At 37.0% G+C, this 17183-nt stretch overlaps 1 protein-coding gene across 4 annotated transcripts in view; it reads right to left on the reverse strand.

Annotated features, from left to right (window-relative positions):
* Window positions 1-17183, reverse strand: part of epha3 (eph receptor A3) — a 127899-nt gene that overhangs the window by 22485 nt on the left and 88231 nt on the right. For all 4 annotated transcript variants that reach the window (XM_038276407.1, XM_038276406.1, XM_038276404.1 and 1 more), the window contains 5 exons: window positions 11789-11951; window positions 10384-10489; window positions 9896-9960; window positions 8216-8341; window positions 3787-3972 (listed from right to left, as the gene is read on the reverse strand). In XM_038276407.1, the coding sequence (XP_038132335.1) occupies window positions 3787-3972; window positions 8216-8341; window positions 9896-9960; window positions 10384-10489; window positions 11789-11951 (646 nt within the window). The remainder of the gene's footprint in view (window positions 1-3786; window positions 3973-8215; window positions 8342-9895; window positions 9961-10383; window positions 10490-11788; window positions 11952-17183) is intronic.

A 17183-nucleotide genomic window follows, 5' to 3' on the forward strand; every position in this document is an offset into this window, starting at 1 on the left:
CAAGAACAAAAATGAACGGACCGATGACACTCCAGTATGGATGCCCAAGAAATGGTCGGGTGGGAAAAAAATTACAATTTTCAATATATATAAACAAAAAATGCTATTTATCGTGAAAATCAATTCATCATCCAGCCGTAATGCACCCCCTCCCACCCACACACATACACAGAGAGCTGTGTTCTCATGACATAATGGGACATTTCATTGACTTGCATTCATTTTATATGGCCATACCCATACCCTTACCCTAACCCTAACTTTTACCAACATATATCTAACCTTAACCTAACCCTAACCCCAGTTCATAGGACAGAACTTTACCATATGGGGACCAGTTGAATGTCCCAATATGTAGGATATTTTACAAAATACTGCACCCACATTATAGGTAGCACAAGTCCACACACAACCGCAGTCATGTTTTAATGACTTATGGGGACATTTTATTTATCCATATTCATTTTATATGGCCTCACCCAGACCCTCACCTTAACCCTAACTATTACCAACGTATACCTAACCCTAACCTTAACTCAAAAAATAGAACTTTACCACATAGGGACCAGGATTTGGTCCCCATAAGCATATAGGTCCCAATGACGTGACTGTATAAATAGATTAAAATCTCTACAAGTCCCTATATACATATATGTAGCACTGTTGCCTTGCAGCAAGAAGATACTGTGTTGGATTCCCAACAACCCACACTGCCTTGTGCATGTGTGGGTTCTTTCTGGGTACTCTGGCTTATTCCCACAGTCCAAAACCACGACTTTTAGGTTAATCGGCATGTCTAAATTGCCCTTAGGTGTCAGTGTGTGTTTGCATGGTTGTATGTCCCTGTCTCTGAGGTCACCAGCCAGCCCCACTTAGACCCTGACGGATAGGTGGAAAAAAATGGATGGATGGAAATAAAATGAAAAAGCTTGGTACATCTCACATGTTGCGTTGCTTTCTTTCTTTCTTTCGTTTTTGTAAAAACATCTCATTATTCAAATAGAGGTGGTGTTAAACAACCTCCGCCTACATCCACTTCCTACAAGGCTGTGATGGATTGTTTCCTTTAACAACAAATAACTTTTATAGTGGCCGACAGGAACATACACACACACAATCACCTTCCTCCGCCCTCTCCACTCCCCTCTTTCTCTCTATTCTCAACTTTGGCAGTAAAGATAAAGGCCCCCAAGCTCCCAGAGCCCTTTGTTCCGTCACCTAAAGTTTGGGTGTTTGTGTGCAAATGCAGATGTGTATGTCGAGGTTCGAAAAGGAAGAAGTGTATGTGTGTGTGATCCTGCATCATGCAACCCGTGAATCAGCCGAAAGCAGCAGCAAGGTAAATGGGGTGTGAAAGTCTCAGGATTATTAAGAATTAACAGGAGCAGCTTAATAAATCACCCTTCAGCTGTGTGTGTTTGGGTGTTTAGGTGTGTCTGTGTGGGGCAGCATATCAAATGGACCCTCTAAAAGTAGGGCCTGCACTTGTGCTGCACTAACTTATGTACATGTGTTCTTGACATCTCTACAAATGCCATATGGAGACACACATGCACCAAGTGTGTCTTCTGTAAAAATCCCAGTGGAACAAATGAAAGTAGTCCTGGCAGGTTTCCATACATATTAATAACATAAGCAGAGGAAGCCTCATCATCATATGTTGACTTTAAAGAAGAAAAATATTGTATAAAAAAAAAATACAAAATATAGGATAAACCTAAGTTGCATTTAACATATCAACCTGAGGAAGCAGCGAGCACCTTGCAGTGCCATGGTGGTAGTCTGAAGGGTACAAGCATTAGCTCCTCTGAATGAACACATAAAGGCTCTCCACACCAGGGCCACAGGTGGATAATCTCCAATTCTAAACACATTAAAACAATTTTATGGATGCACTGTACAGAGCATGGACATACCTCTAAGTAGGCTATAATATGTATTTGAAAATATTTTTATTATTTTGAATTTATATTCAAATTTTTGTTATACCACACTGTGTGAAATAAAAAATAAATAAATTTAGGCTGCATAGTGGCATAAGTGGTATTTAAATAGCACGAAACACTATAGCCCTCCTGGCTATTTAGTATTTTTATGTTCTCCCCATGCAGGGATGTTTTCAAGGTACTCTGACTACCTCCCACAGACCAAAAATACAACAGTTAGGTTAATTGGTCTGTCCCCATTTTTCCTTTGTGTCTCTATATTTCCCTGTAATGGTCTGGCGACATCTCCGGGGTGTACCTCACCTTCACCATTGGGGATTGGCAACACCCCCCTCCTGAAACTGCTAGCATAAACAGGAATACAGATAACTGATTAATGTTTTAATTGTAATACTCTAATATATACACTTTCCAATGATTTTTCAGTGTATTATCTGTACTGTAATGGGTAAATGTATGTTTCTTAAAAAAGGTTGTTTGTATGATAAAAATGTTGTTTAACTTAAAATGTTAAACAAGTTTGGTCAATTTGACAGTAAAGCTTTAGATATGAAAAGTCCTTCGAAGTTGATAGAATTACAGCAAAATTTCTGGACTTTAACGTCATTGGCAAAATTATTTTGGAGAATACATTTAGTAATCATACATTTTTATTCTTGCCTCACTGTCTAGTTTGTTCTTTCTATATCTTTTCTTGTAATATGAGATAAAGAACAGGAAATAAGGGTGAAGTATGTAAACCCAATTTCAAGAAGTAGGGAAAGAAGTAAGTTTTTTTAAATTATGGAAAATCTAAAAAGCAAAAAAATGAGATAAAAATGCAGGACTATAAAAGTCATGGTTCTTTCTTCAGGTATTTTATTCAGCTCTTTAGAACAACAGCTGTGGCTGAACTGCTTAACTAGGCAAGTGCCGCAGGGGTAGTAAAGAGGCCAGGCCTATTTCTTAGCGGCAAAGTTCAGACTCATTATTTCCCTCTTTTCTCAGTTGTTCCCTTTTAAAGAGGCCTTGTGTGAGCTAATGATGGTCTTATAAAGAACCCCAGAGGGGTGCAAGTCAGAGATATGGATTTATGGATTTAATACTTGTGCCTGACACAGACTTTGATCAGAGCACATAGATCTTCAGAGATTTATTCCACAGCAGCTCAATAAAAGTTGTCGCTTTTACACAGACATGTCGGGCATTTTAGGAACCATATGTCAAAGACAATTGCATATCCAGAATAAAAAAATAAAAAAAAACATTATACTTAATCTCAAAACCTTGTTTTTTCTTCCAATTAGCTTTTGCTTTTTTTGTTACAATGAAGAAAAACAACCCCAATACTATTAAATGCAAAATACAGTGCGTAGAAAAGCATGGGCTTTACTTTTGTAAATTTTGTTACATTTATTTACATTTACACCACAAACATTTAATGTATTTATTTCTTAGGGATGTAGTAGGGATTGCGTTTTTTTTTTCATTACCCTAATCACACTTTTTATACTAATTAACAAGTAAAAAATGTTTTAGTAAAAGGTTCTAAATAGTAAAATATTTCATATTGTCATTTCCAAAAATCTGAGACCCTGATCAACTCTTTTTTTTTATCTGCTTGAAAATTATGTTTCCTTTTTTTGGTCGCTAACATATTGAAACAAAAAGAAGGTCTGAGTTACTAAGGTTAGAAAGGAAAATGTTTGAAGTTCATACATACTTAGCTTATGTAGTCATTGATTGTCATCTCAGACATTCATTAAGCTAATTTATTCTGCTGCAGTAGTTAACGAAACGGGGAGTTTCACAAACTAGTTTTCCTTTAATCCATAAATATTTGATATGAAAATGCACTTACTGCGTGTCACTACACCCTCCAGCCTGATGATATTTGGGTGATCAAACTGTCCCATGATTGATGCTTCAGCAAGGAAATCCCGCCTCTGTTTGTCTGTGTAACCACCTTTAAGAGTTTTGATGGCCACACATATCTCCTTCTTGCTGGGCAGCTTCAGACGACCACTGCAAACCTCTCCAAATTCACCTGAGGAGAAGAAAATATAGACACAATCCAAATTAATTATTTGTATATATATTTTTTTATGTTATTTCTCTTTCTTTTTTTTTTTTTGCACAACCACTTGTGTTGCACCTCTGCATGCAACACCCTGCAAATGTTCATGATGTTAGAAGTGAGACTTCCAGATTTATTTCTCAATACAGTCAAATTATATACCAAAGGAGACCTGGATCATAGAGTGTGGTAGTAGAGATGGAGCAACAGTCTGGAAAGATTTAAACTAGAATAATTACAACCTGTCTAAATACCAAAAAGTGTTTCTGTTCTACCCTGCTTTGCTTCATTCCTCTGGCCTTCAGCTATGTATAGGAAAACCAGGCAGAGGCACTTTCTTCATGTGGTTACTGTGAGAAAGAGAATCCTTCTCTAATAAGGCTTGATTAGGGAAACTCACTCCTTTCCTTCTTTTTTTGGAGAGCGAGGGTATCCAGATTTGATGATCAAGTCTGGCACATTTATGCAGAAAGGGAGTCTGTGTTTTTCTTACGTTTTGATACAGGGTCACAAGTAAGAGAGCAAAGTCAAGCTAATGAGCACAGATGGAGCGGACAGAATTGAAGAAAGAGAAGGTATGTTGTCTTTGGTTAGACTGCTTCTCTGTCTTTATTGGTATTCTGTCCATTAGTCTGCAGCTGAAGACTAACCAAGCTTACTGCAGTTAAAGACTAGTATTCCTTTCAGATTTGAAGCTGTCAAGTTAAATACAAACCAAGCGTAACTTCTTTTTTTTTTATTTGACTTTGCATTTGAAAACATGTGCACTTTCATCTTGGTACTGATATATTTTATTAAAAAGAGATCAATGCAAAGATTTGACAGGTGCCACACAAAACGGTTCTATTGATTACTGCAAAATTAAACCTTACAAGAGAATAAAACAGTATTGAAGTACAGTAAGTGATACTTTATTATAGTTTTGACATTTTAATATCCAAAATGTGGAAACACTATGAGTATATGCAGGTCTAAAAGGGTATAGATCAGAGTTCTTCAACGTTTTCTAGGCCAAGGACCCCCAAACTGATGGTGAGATGGAGTGCGGTCCCCCTAATTATATATATTGTATGAAATAGTGTTATATCAAACTGGTCCTATAGTCAACCTATTACACATAGAGTGACCCTGGGATTATTTAAGTATTTCTGATTCCTCGTTGATGGGACAGGTGTTGTGCATGAAACAGTGCTTGAAAGAGCTCCTGTGTGCCATTGAATGCGTTGAAGACTGAAAGACATCTTTTGCCTTCATTTATCGTTTACTACAGTGTGTTGAATTTATGTTAATGTGTATCAAAATACATTTCAATTAGTGGAAAAAATTGCAGGGGGAATATAAAAAAAAAAGCGTAATCAACCAAAACTTTTGTGACCCTCATGAAGTACCTCCGTGGACCCCCTAGGGGTCACAGACCCCCTGTTGAAGACCCCTGGTATAGATGACAGATACTGGGGTATAAATTATAAATTGCCTATTGCCTATCTAGACATTTAGAATACAGTAGAAGGCCCTTGGCAACAATGATAGAAAAAAACGCAACAAACACTGATGCAGGACAACAATGTATTCTTCATCTAACTGCATTTTTAGATATAAAGCTCTTTATGCAGTTTCCAGGCTTCTAATCTTATTTGCAATGTTCCATCTTTCCTTGTGGTGTGGACCCTTCCAACAACATTGTGTTTTTAGTGCTGTTAGTAGCCTTGTTTAATCAGAGATATTTAGTCCCATGCAAGAATGTCTCAGTTCATTTTAAACTGACTGGGCATCAAGTTCACTGTTGAAGCTGAAATCTGAGTCCTTCTGTTTCTTTTGGTTGTTTATTTTTTCTTGTTTGGTGCCAATTAATTTCTTCAGTCATCTTGTTTTTACATCTTTGTCAAAGATTTACACAATGCTGGTCCATAAAATATTTTTTTTCATCCTTAATATGTAAGGATTCAGCTTGGGGTGGGTCTTGTCCTCTGGCGAAAACCCCCTGGGTATTGCTTCTATGTTTTGGTGTCATTTAATTTCCTTGTAAAGTCGTATGTTAATTGGATTTCCCTGTGTTCTAACATACTGCTGGTAGAATTGGTAGAATTTCCAGCTTTCTCTAGCTGGGTTTCTCTTTGTGGGTCAGATGTAGGACATAGAAGATAACAACTTCCAGGCTGGTAGGCAAATTCCATGAAAACCTTACCAGGGTGTAAAGTAGGTTGAGGATCTACTTCTACGTCTTGATCAAAGAGATCAATGCAACCACCCTGTAGATGCTGAGGTCCTTCAGATGTGTGGTCGTCCAGATTAATACCAGGGGGTCTTTCACAATTATAGTGCTTTCCCTAATTTCAGGCTCATATTGACCATCTAACCCATGATGCCACAGAGTTCATCTGCCCAGCATCCCAGAAACCTGAGATTCTTGTTTCTCACCTAGAAAATTGAAAGGGATGGGATGGTGGCATATCAGGGGGTGGAGAGATAGGTAAAGGCTGAGAGCTTGCTGGTGTAAAGTTTTGGGTAAACATAGGTCAGTGGCTGCAGATGGGTTGCAGTTGGGAAAACTGGCTTAGGAGAGCAATTAGTGTCTGTAGAGCATGTAAATCATTCCCCCACCTGTATTGTTGTGTAGCCTGGGACTTTAGCTTGTGACCTAAAATCGAAAACAGGCTCTTACAAATCCACCAATGCTGATCTGCTTCAACCGCTCTTCTGACTTCTTGAAGAATAATTTTTTTCCATAGCTTATCTTCCTTTTCAGCAGCCCCGCTTCTGTCGGTGAGCCCCAGGGCAGCTGTGGCTACAATGTAACTGGCCACCATCAGTGTGTGAGTGTGTGTGTGAATGGGTGAATGAATGTAGTGTAAAGCGCTTTGGTCAAGTCTCCTAACTTGAATAAAGGCGCTATATAAGTACATGCCATTTATCAGTTCAATGTCTGTGCTGCAGACTCTATCATTGCCCAGAGTTATATCATCTGCAAACACAACCAGGCCCTATCCATTATCATAGCCTCTGTTCTTATTGTCTACCAAAAGTAAATAAAAAATGTCTTTATGTATGTTATGCGTTATTAAGGTTAGATTTATTATAATTGTATTTGTCTATATTTTTGTGTTATTGTGGCATTCTGCCTACATAGTCCCTTTGAGGTTTATTTTTCACTAAAAGTCTCACATTCACCCTTTCTTTAAAGTGAGCAGCTGATTTCCATAAACATATATTTCGCAAAAGTTCCTACTTATCGAAAGGGAACCTTTTAAAGATTAGATGTTAATCCTACAAAATTTGTACCACCTTTCAAAAATAATAGCAACTTCTGTTCATAGCCCAGTGTCTTGCCAGGTACTGTTCTCTCAGGTCATCTCCTCACCTTTACAGTGTGAAGGGTTGATGAGACCCAGGAGAGCAGTCTGCTTTTATGTCAGAGGGACTTAATCTACTTTTTTCTGCCAGAACTCAACATGAATCATAATGCATCAGCCCCCAGTCCTCACTGCTGCTCAACTTATCAGGATTACAAGATGGGAGGGACGGAAAATAATAAAAAGAAAGGAATTTGGTGTTATTTCCAGAATAAAGTTTATGGTATCTGCTTACAGTAAAAAAAATGGATGAGGTAAAGAGGAAAGAGGGTTCAAAGCAGGGGAGGATTTCTCATTTTACGTTCTTTTTTCCTCTACCACCGGTAACAAAACAAGATGGATGGTTGTTAAACTAAAGCAACATATACATACACACATATATGTATACATATATATATATATATATATATATATATAGATATTTATTTTTTTTTCGTATTATTCAACACTCAAATAACTAATTCACAGATTTGAAAATGTTGATATATAAGGAACTTTCCGCTCTACGACTAACAGTTCTCAAGCCCTTGCTTCTACTATGTAGATGTATTGCAAAAAAGAAAAAAAAATGGATTAATGGTTGTGTAACAATGAGAGCATTTTTTCAGCATTATTAATCTTCCTGTAATTGTTTCAATAGATCACACTGAAATCAGAATCAAGAGAAAATTTCTAAATGACATATTATTACAATTAAACATTTGGATGATTTCAATGGAACTTTATTTTCACAAGTCTAATTAGAAGTTAGGATATGATTAACTCCATCACTCAAATCTATCCTAGCGTTGCTAAAAAGCTCCTCACAACAATCTACTTGGTGTATGTGTGAGAGATCCCACGTCATGCTCCCTCATTCTTACCTGCTCCAACTACTTTATCAATAGCAATGCAGGACGCATCAAGCTCCTTGGCAAACTCATGAACAGCCTGGCTTGGGTCCTCGTATGTGTGGGGGTCCACGTATGTTCTGATACCTGGCAGGCGCACTGCAAGAAATAAAAGGTAACTTTGTTGTTTTCATTACAGCTTTGGTAATCCATCCATCCATCCATCCATCCATCCATCCATCCATCCATCCATCCATCCATCCATCCATCCATCCATCCATCCATCCATCCATCCATCCATCCATGCAACCTTCATGCAGAAAGACATAAAGATGGTTAAGGTCTAGGAAAAGGCTAGTTACAACATGTTACTAAGATTAAATACAATTTCAGTAAAAATGAAGATAATACCTTTTATTTTGTTAATAAATTAAGTTAACCTATATGATAAAACTCAGAATACATGTTATATCCCAGCAAATATATGTTTCTAAATAGCTTATCTTGATAATAAAGAATCCATATTGCAAAAGCTTATCCACTACTACAGTAAGAGAAATAACTAAAGGGTGTAAAACAACTGATTTTGAAACTAATATATACATAGTGTGCGTTTTCTAGATGTTTGTTAATTTGCATAGTTGCTCTTAAATAAACACATTTTCAGAAAATACATAATTTTAATATATTAAAACAAATATAAAGCTGACTAATAGCTTCTCCATTATTTAGCTGGTACATTATTTTTGAAGGTTTGTCAAACCATATTGGACCATGCATGTGAAAACTTAGTATACGTTGGATTGGTCTTTGGTATACATTTATTTTCAATATATAGCCCGACCCCCGGAGAGAACTCCACCAGCTGCCACTGCGCTCTGTGTATACAATATGACAATAAAGTTTGTCTAAGTCTAAAGTCTTTGAAACACCCTGTTATTTTGAGGAAATAATAAATTGGCTGAAAACGGATTTCTTCTCATTAAACCTTTCAGCAGGGTAATAATATCTAAACATAAAGTAAAACAACACAGAAATGTTTAACAGGCATAAAATAAACTCTATTTCATGACCCCAAGACCCGTGTCTAATAAAAAGTCTGTGGGGTGAGCTGGACTGCACAAAGGACAAAATATAAGAAGCCATGGGACAAACTAAGATAAGGTTGTGTAATGAGGAAAATTAATTTGTTTTCTAGGGTATATAAGTGTGCATATATGGCTTACATATATACCTTGACTGCTGTGTTCCAGTCCGGTAGAATGGACTTGAGAAAGTTTTCATTTGAACGGTCTAGGGGGATTCAGTAGGCATGTGAGTGTTTTTGTATGGCAGACTAAAAGTGTTGATGTTTTGTTTTAGTAGTCCTGTCATGAGGAAATTTATGTCCTGTAACTGACCCATACAAATTATTCACAAAGCAGCGAACGGAGCCTGTTTAGTGCCTGGGAAGTTCGGGGCTAATGCTGGGTCAAGAGTTAAAGGTGAAATAATCTCGAATAAATATGCTTGTTTTGCACAGTTCTGAGAAAAGCAATGCTACTTTTTTACATGAACTTAGAAGTCCTTTTCAACATGGTCCAATATTTGTAAGAAAATACATCTAAAAATGATCAGGGAAAATACATGGAATTGAGTTGAACTCAGCGATATCTAACCTTTGGAAATAATTGACTTTGAACCATGCAGGATTCAAGAGGATATAATACTTACAGTGCCCATTGCCAAAGTGAAGTCTTTTCTCATCAGGATGTTTGGATTTGCTGCGGCAACAAAACCTGCCAATTCACATAGAAAAATCTAAACTTGAGCCACAATTTCCAGTAAGAATTCACCCAGTGGTTCAGCCTAGAGGCTGGTGAGAGCTTTGTGTGTGTGTGAAATGAGCTCTTTTAAGCTTAGTGAGGATAAGTAAGTCTTGTAATGTGCCATGGATTTACAATGTGGCCTGTCTGAAAGCTCCTGTCGGCCAACTTGAAGCACACATCTGCTTGTGAAGACAACACACATTCATATTATATGGAGAGCTCAAACTAAAAATGCTTTAACAGAAATACAAGAAAGCAGATGTAAAAGGTAAAGAGGTCAATTTCGAGACACTAATTCAATCAACAAACAGTTCCACCAAAAAAAGAGAAAACAGATTGATGTGACTGAAGGAGACCACAACTTAAAATCCAGAATACGAGCGGGGGACAGACCTGCCAATGAGGACGTACAGCAACACGGTGAGCAGTATGATGGCCACTGCACAGGAAATGGCAATTAAAACAACCTGGCTGTTCTCACTGGAGATCGAGAAGGCAGCTGAAAAAAAAAAAAGGTACATCTCGGTTTAGGCACATCAAAATACACAGTTCTCTGGTAGCTTCACAAAATATGCAACATGTAATGGTTTGTAGAAGAGGTTACACTGAGCTTTTTCAAAACGTGCTGCAACACAACCACTATCCTAAAATATAAGTATTTCACTGGGAATTGTGATGAGAGGCCTGCACAGACTAATACAAAGCTATGGAGGGGAAGAAAATGACATATGTTTTTCAATAGTTCTTTTTTCTTTCAATGTAGGTCTCAACTGTTGTTGAATCCCAACCCAGTAACCTTTGCTGTATGTCTTCTAACCTCTCTCAACCTAATTTCCTGCTAGTCTATTATCAAATAGAGGCAACTTGCAAAACAAAGAAAAATCTTAGAAAGAACCATATTGCACTGGACCAGTTTTACACATAATAACGTGGGAACATTGGTCCACTTTGAGCTAAATCAGTTTGAGCAGTCATATTTTTAGTCAGTTTCAATAAACATCAGTTTACAATTCTAAACAGAATTTCTTTCTTGGATTAAAAAATGGACATGAAATGATACCTTTGACCAAGGTTTGATCGAAACCATTTTATTCTTAAACATGGTTATATATGATTGCTTCATTCCCTGCATGTGTTGTGTAAAACTGCTAGTAAAGTTTCTTAAGGTTCAGTAACAATATTTATCCTTTTGTTACTCTTTCTGTGCAACACACAACTAAGAGCTTTCTTATCAACAGATTGTCCATATAAATAGTTCAGAGTAACCATGGACCTTTGCCTAATAGCTCAAGGTTGACCTTTTTCAACCATGCCATTTCTCAGCAGGTTTGTAGATATGCCATAACCTGGTGTGTTTTTTTGAGGAATTTGTAGAGCAGTGCTCTTTCTTTAAATTTAACCTGTCTTCTGTGTTAATTAGTCTTCATTATTCTATTTATTGAATAATCCACTATTTGTAAACAAAGCTCTTAGGCCTTGAGAATAAAACTGAACTGAAATCTGGGATTAAATTGTTCATGTATTGTTTTTTGTTTTCAAATAAGGGAAATGCGGGCAAGTGGTTACAATGGATTTTATTTATAGATGTCAGAAAAATGGGGCTAAAAAATATCTACCAAACCTGTTGTAACTCATGCATTTGATATCCCCTCAGATTAATACAACACTTAGCTATGATCTGTAAAATCAAATTTGGATGTTTGAGGCTTTATGGCAAATAAAAAGTGATGATGCTGATACTCCTGCAATGGAGTGTAACAAATTTGTAAAGAAAGTATTATTTCTTTGTTAAGCTTACAGTCAGGACTGGTTTCAAACTGGAAACTGGGACTGGTGGCTCCGTATCCAGCTGCAGTGCGCGCTCTGATCTGGAGTAGGTAAGCTGTATTGGGCTTCAGACCATTCAGGGTCACATTACAACCTTTAGCTCGGAGGATGGTGTAGCTGGTCTCTTGCTCTTCCTGGAAAACAACAAAGAAATACTTGAGAATTCAGGATTTTTAATTATGTTACACATTCTGTCTTTGTTTGTTGATACCATAAGGGGATATAGTATACATAATACACAATGATCAGTACTGTACAGACCATATTCATGCCATTTTTGAATACATGCACATATACACAGGAAGAAAGGGAGGAGAGGGGGTTTGACAGCTTCCTTCTCAGGCTGATGAATTATCCGTTTTATATTTTATGACTTCTTTCCTACTGATCTCAAGTGATAGGACAACAGGTAGATTTACACATCAGGTCTGCATTCAATTCATTGTTTCCAGATGTTAAAGAAGGAAAGAACATTGGAGAAAAGAGAGGAGAGAGCAAAGGTTGAATGAGAAGTAGAGGATATACAACATGCTACAAACACACTTTTCTTAAGGACAAGACTAGGCTCAATGTAGCTGTTAGAAAAAAGAAAGATTGCTTAAATAAAAAAAAAAGAAAAGACATCAGTTCTTGTTTTACCAAAGATTTAAACTCTTCAACTTTTTCTACATCTGAAATTATGCTATCAGTCAATGGCAAACACATGATTGCAAACACACTGTTGCTGACCCAGTTCTAAATAATGAAACATGGTTTCACAGATGAAAAACAGGACCAGCCTGATTTCAGGCCCTAATAAAAAAAATATTCTAGATGACTTCATCATCAATCTTAAAACTGAGTTATGTTTGGAAATGCTGACAAACTCATAAAAGTTGTTTTAGACCTGAACAGATCATAAAGGCTTTGTCAAAAGCTTACTTCACTCCATGTGATGCCAGATGCTCATTTGAACGGGCTGGCATCGTAGGATCTTAAGGGTACACAGACACAAACCCACGGCTGTTAAGTCAGTGTCCAAAGGAAACTGGCCGCCTCTTCATAGGGAAGAACTTTAATGGTACGCAAAGCTTTTCAAACATGTACGTGTCCGAAGAGGAAACTGATACACCCGACCAGCACTGGAACAACTTTTCATCGCGACTATAAATCTTAGGCAGCTTGTCAAAGGGCAGTGATTGAGACAACATGTGATCCCCTGAAAATAAAACACAGGTGTGGTGGAACAACAAGAGAAAAGAGTGAGAGCATTGGCATCACACACTATACGTGTCTCACTAAAATCCTGTTGGCTCTTTTAACAAGGCCCTGGTGCTCAGCTTTGCCTTGATAATCCAAACAAGGCTGCAGCAAATTACAGCTCTTGTGTGCACACAGGCAGTCATGGATGCATAACAGAAGTCTGGTAAACACAGCATTTCAGCAGGCATTCATTTTGTTTAAGGAATCTTAAGACTAAATAAACAGCTTAAACTGACTTGGTTTTGAAGCGCCCTCTCAGCATTCTAAATTCAATGATAAAAATTGTAGAAGCAGTCAGCAGAGTGTACTCCCACAAATTCTATTTTCACAAAGTGCACTTGTAAATGGCTTACTGGCTGCAGAGGGGCTTTTTTTGCCAAGGAAAGCGACAGACAGAGTGTATAGATCATGCAGCTTTCCAGAAGATGAAACACCTCTTGTCTTCTGGGAAGATTTCTAGTTGGGAATTCCCAAGAATATCACCAAACTTCTTTGCTCCTGTTATATATGGGATAGGAAATGAACAACACTAGAGCTCTAACACTTCAGACATATGAGCTGGTGGTTTCATGACTGTGGGACATTGAAGTAAAATTCATAGTAGTAGGAGTTATTTTAGAAATTAACACATGTCAAAAATCAGATGCGAGCAGATGTGGATCAAGTTTCTCTGGACCAGGAATGTAAATTGGTGAAATAGCTCATCTTTAAAAAATGTTCCTGTAAAATGTTTCACCCCCTCATATAAGTTATTCTCTTTACATGGTGTTCCATGCACAATCAATTTTTACCTAAAAATTGAGTAAACTCTGCTTGTGAAGTATTGATATTTTTTATACCTCTTAAAATTATTATACATTTTATAGTTCATTTATATGAAGTTTGTGTTCTGAGAGGGCTGCAAGTTCCCGCTTTGATCCCCACAGCCTCCACTCTGGGTTCCTGAGCAAAACCCTTTACCTCACATTGCTCCCCAGGTGCCACACAATGGCAACCCACTGCTCCCCAAGGGGATGGGTTAAAAGCAGAGGTACATTTCTCCAATGCGAGAATCAATAAAGTTCAATTATTTATTAATATGACTGATTGGGATTTTATGTAATTGCTACTTTAGATTAGCTTCAGCTGATCCAAAACACTACTGCTGGTGTTCTTACTAGAGCTAAGAAAGTAGCTCAGATAATAAACTTTAAAATACATCTTTTAGTATAAAAGTCACTGAATGGATGAGCATCTCAATACATATCGTCAGTCTGTATATCTCCCAGACCACTCAGGTCTTCTAGTTCAAGCCTACTCTGTTCACCCAGAACTGGAACCAAACATGGAGAAGCAGCATTTAGCTCCTATGCTCCACTTATCTGAAACAAACTAGCAGAAGACTGGAAAAGTGCTGAAAGCCTGAGTTATTTTACTGTAAGTCAAAGTTAAAAACCCATTTGTTTAGAGCTGCCTTTGACTGTTGAAGTTAAGACTTCTGGGGGAGTGGTGGCCTAGAACTTGGAATCCAGACGTTCTGAGTTCAAGCCCCACTCCCAAGGATTGACACCCTTTGTCCCTGAACAAGACCCCTTACCCCACACTACTCCCCGGGCGCTGCACAATGGCAGCCCACTGCTCCCCAAGGTGATGTGTGGGCTCATAATTATGGCGGGGGTTAGGGCATTGCGATTGGAATTAAGAGGTTCTGAGTTCAAGCCCCACTCCCACAGGCTGTAAATATAGTTCCCTGAGCAAGCAGCCCACTGCTCCCCAAGGGGATGGTTTAAATGCACAGAGTTAATTTCGTTGCTCTGTACTTGTGTCATTGAAATGACAACAGAAGCTGGGAAAAAAAAGTAAAAAAAAAAACTGAGAGACAGGAGAAATAAACCTCAGTCTTGGTGTCAAACAGATCTTATAGCTGTATAGGAGAAGTACATGAAACTGTTTGGAGATCTTATTTCAGATTTTCCTTTCCTATATATATATATATATATATATATATATATATATATATATATATATATATATATATATATATATATATATATATATATATATATATATATATATATATATATATATATAGCATGTTCTCCCTGGGCATGCGTGGGTTCTCTCCGGGTACTCTGGCTTCCTCCCACGGTCCAAAAACATGACTGTTAGGTTAATTGGCTTCTCTAAATTGTCCTTAGGTGTGAGTGTGTGTGTGAATGGTTGTTTGTCCTGTGTGTCTCTGCGTTGCCCTGCGATGGACTGGCAACCTGTCCAGGGTGTACCCTGCCTCTTGCCCATTGACTGCTGGAGATAGGCACCAGCACCCCTCGCGACCCCAATTGGGACAAGCGTGTAAGATAATGGATGGATATATATATATATATATATATATATATATATATATATATATATATATATATATATATATATATATATATATATATATATATATATATATATATATATATATATATATATATATATATATATATATATATATATATGTATTCAAATTGTACAAAAAGACAAAAACCTTCTTTTGCTTACATTATAAGTTGATTTCAGACTAATTGTGTCATGTTTAGATTAGCTGATACCGAAATTAATTGCTAAATTACACAGCAATGAATGAAGAAAATGAGATGGTTTGTTGACAATCATTTAAAATTTCTTAAAATTCAAACGTTCACACAAACTGAACTGTGTGTGCAAAGTCATATCACAAAGGACTCTTTAAGAGAATTATTTTTTTTTTCTCTAGTCTAATAAACTTACATCTTTGTACTTTGGTAATAGTTTGACAGATGGTCAGGCTGGGGATATATTTCAATGCAAATTCTCAAACACACTTCTTCTGATGTGGCATAATAGAAAAATTATAAAAATACATTAAAGAAATAAGACAAGTTAACATACAGGTCGTTCTGGGGTAGGATCTCCAGTTCCCTGAAGGGGCTACATTAATTTCTTCAAGAATGCAACCAAGTTAAAATATCTGTATGATCCTTGGGAAGGGGGTTGAGTTCTGCTACTTTAACCACAAAAAACTGCTAAAGACCTTATGGCAATTATGACTGAAGCATGTGTGAGTGTATGTCATTATCTAAACTAAAACAAATCCTGTATGGAGATTGGATAAAAGGCCACTTAGATGTATATACTGTAAGTTATTACTTCAAAAACTACAGGAAAACTCAGTTTGCAGAAGCACTAAGAAATACTCACAAAGACTATATCTTTGTAAGACATATTCTGTAGTCTGAGAAAACCATCTAAACAGTAAAATAATGACTCCATCTTGTTGTGTGGGTGTTTTGCTGATGTGGAGTCTACACAAACTACATAGCTTCACAGGGAAAAAACATCATGTTGACATTTTAAAGCTTCATCTCTAGTCAGCGGCCAGGAAATAAAAGCTTACTAAGAAGTTTCCAAAATTGAAATTTATACTAATCACACTGTAAAACCATTTACAAAGTAACATGACACCATTCAACATAAGAGCTTAAACGGTCTGTGTAAGAATGATAGCCTACAAACCATATTCAGATGTACAAGTTCTGTTAGTAGGAAGGCCAGAAATCAAGCTATATACTGCAATGTAAGAGGTTTGTGAAAAGATGCTCAATAGCCTTTTCAAAGTTTATACTCTTGGAATAGAAATTCTACCAGAAACTGAAGAAATATAGGAAAATATCTGAAATCACAGCTTGTTAAAAAAACTGTTATTGTTGGCCCCTTGTATGGCTATTTTTATTCTTTAATTTGTCAAATATTTATAATTTTGGAACCATAACATCAAATTAAATCATATGATTTAAAATCAGCCCTATGAAAAAGTTTATTTTATTGCGGGTAAACAGATGACTTCAGTACAACATTGATTTTCAAATGTATGTTTAAGTGCCTTAAAAAGCATTTAAAAGCAACATTTTGGTGTGGTTTTCACAACATTTGTGTTCTTGGAGCTTGAGCCCTTATCTTTGACATGGAAGGAGGCCTAAGGAGCCTCAATATGCTGCACAAACAGGCCTTTCTCTTCAATGATCTGGCAGAGAGTTCTGACTAGTTGTGTATTTCTAAGGATAAACAGAAGAAAGAATTTCAGCAGATTGTTTACTGATTTCCAATATAAATAATAATAT

Source organism: Cyprinodon tularosa, unplaced genomic scaffold (genome assembly GCF_016077235.1).
Source record: "Cyprinodon tularosa strain WSP-4 unplaced genomic scaffold, ASM1607723v1 ctg124, whole genome shotgun sequence".
NCBI classification, from domain to species: Eukaryota; Metazoa; Chordata; class Actinopteri; order Cyprinodontiformes; family Cyprinodontidae; genus Cyprinodon; species Cyprinodon tularosa.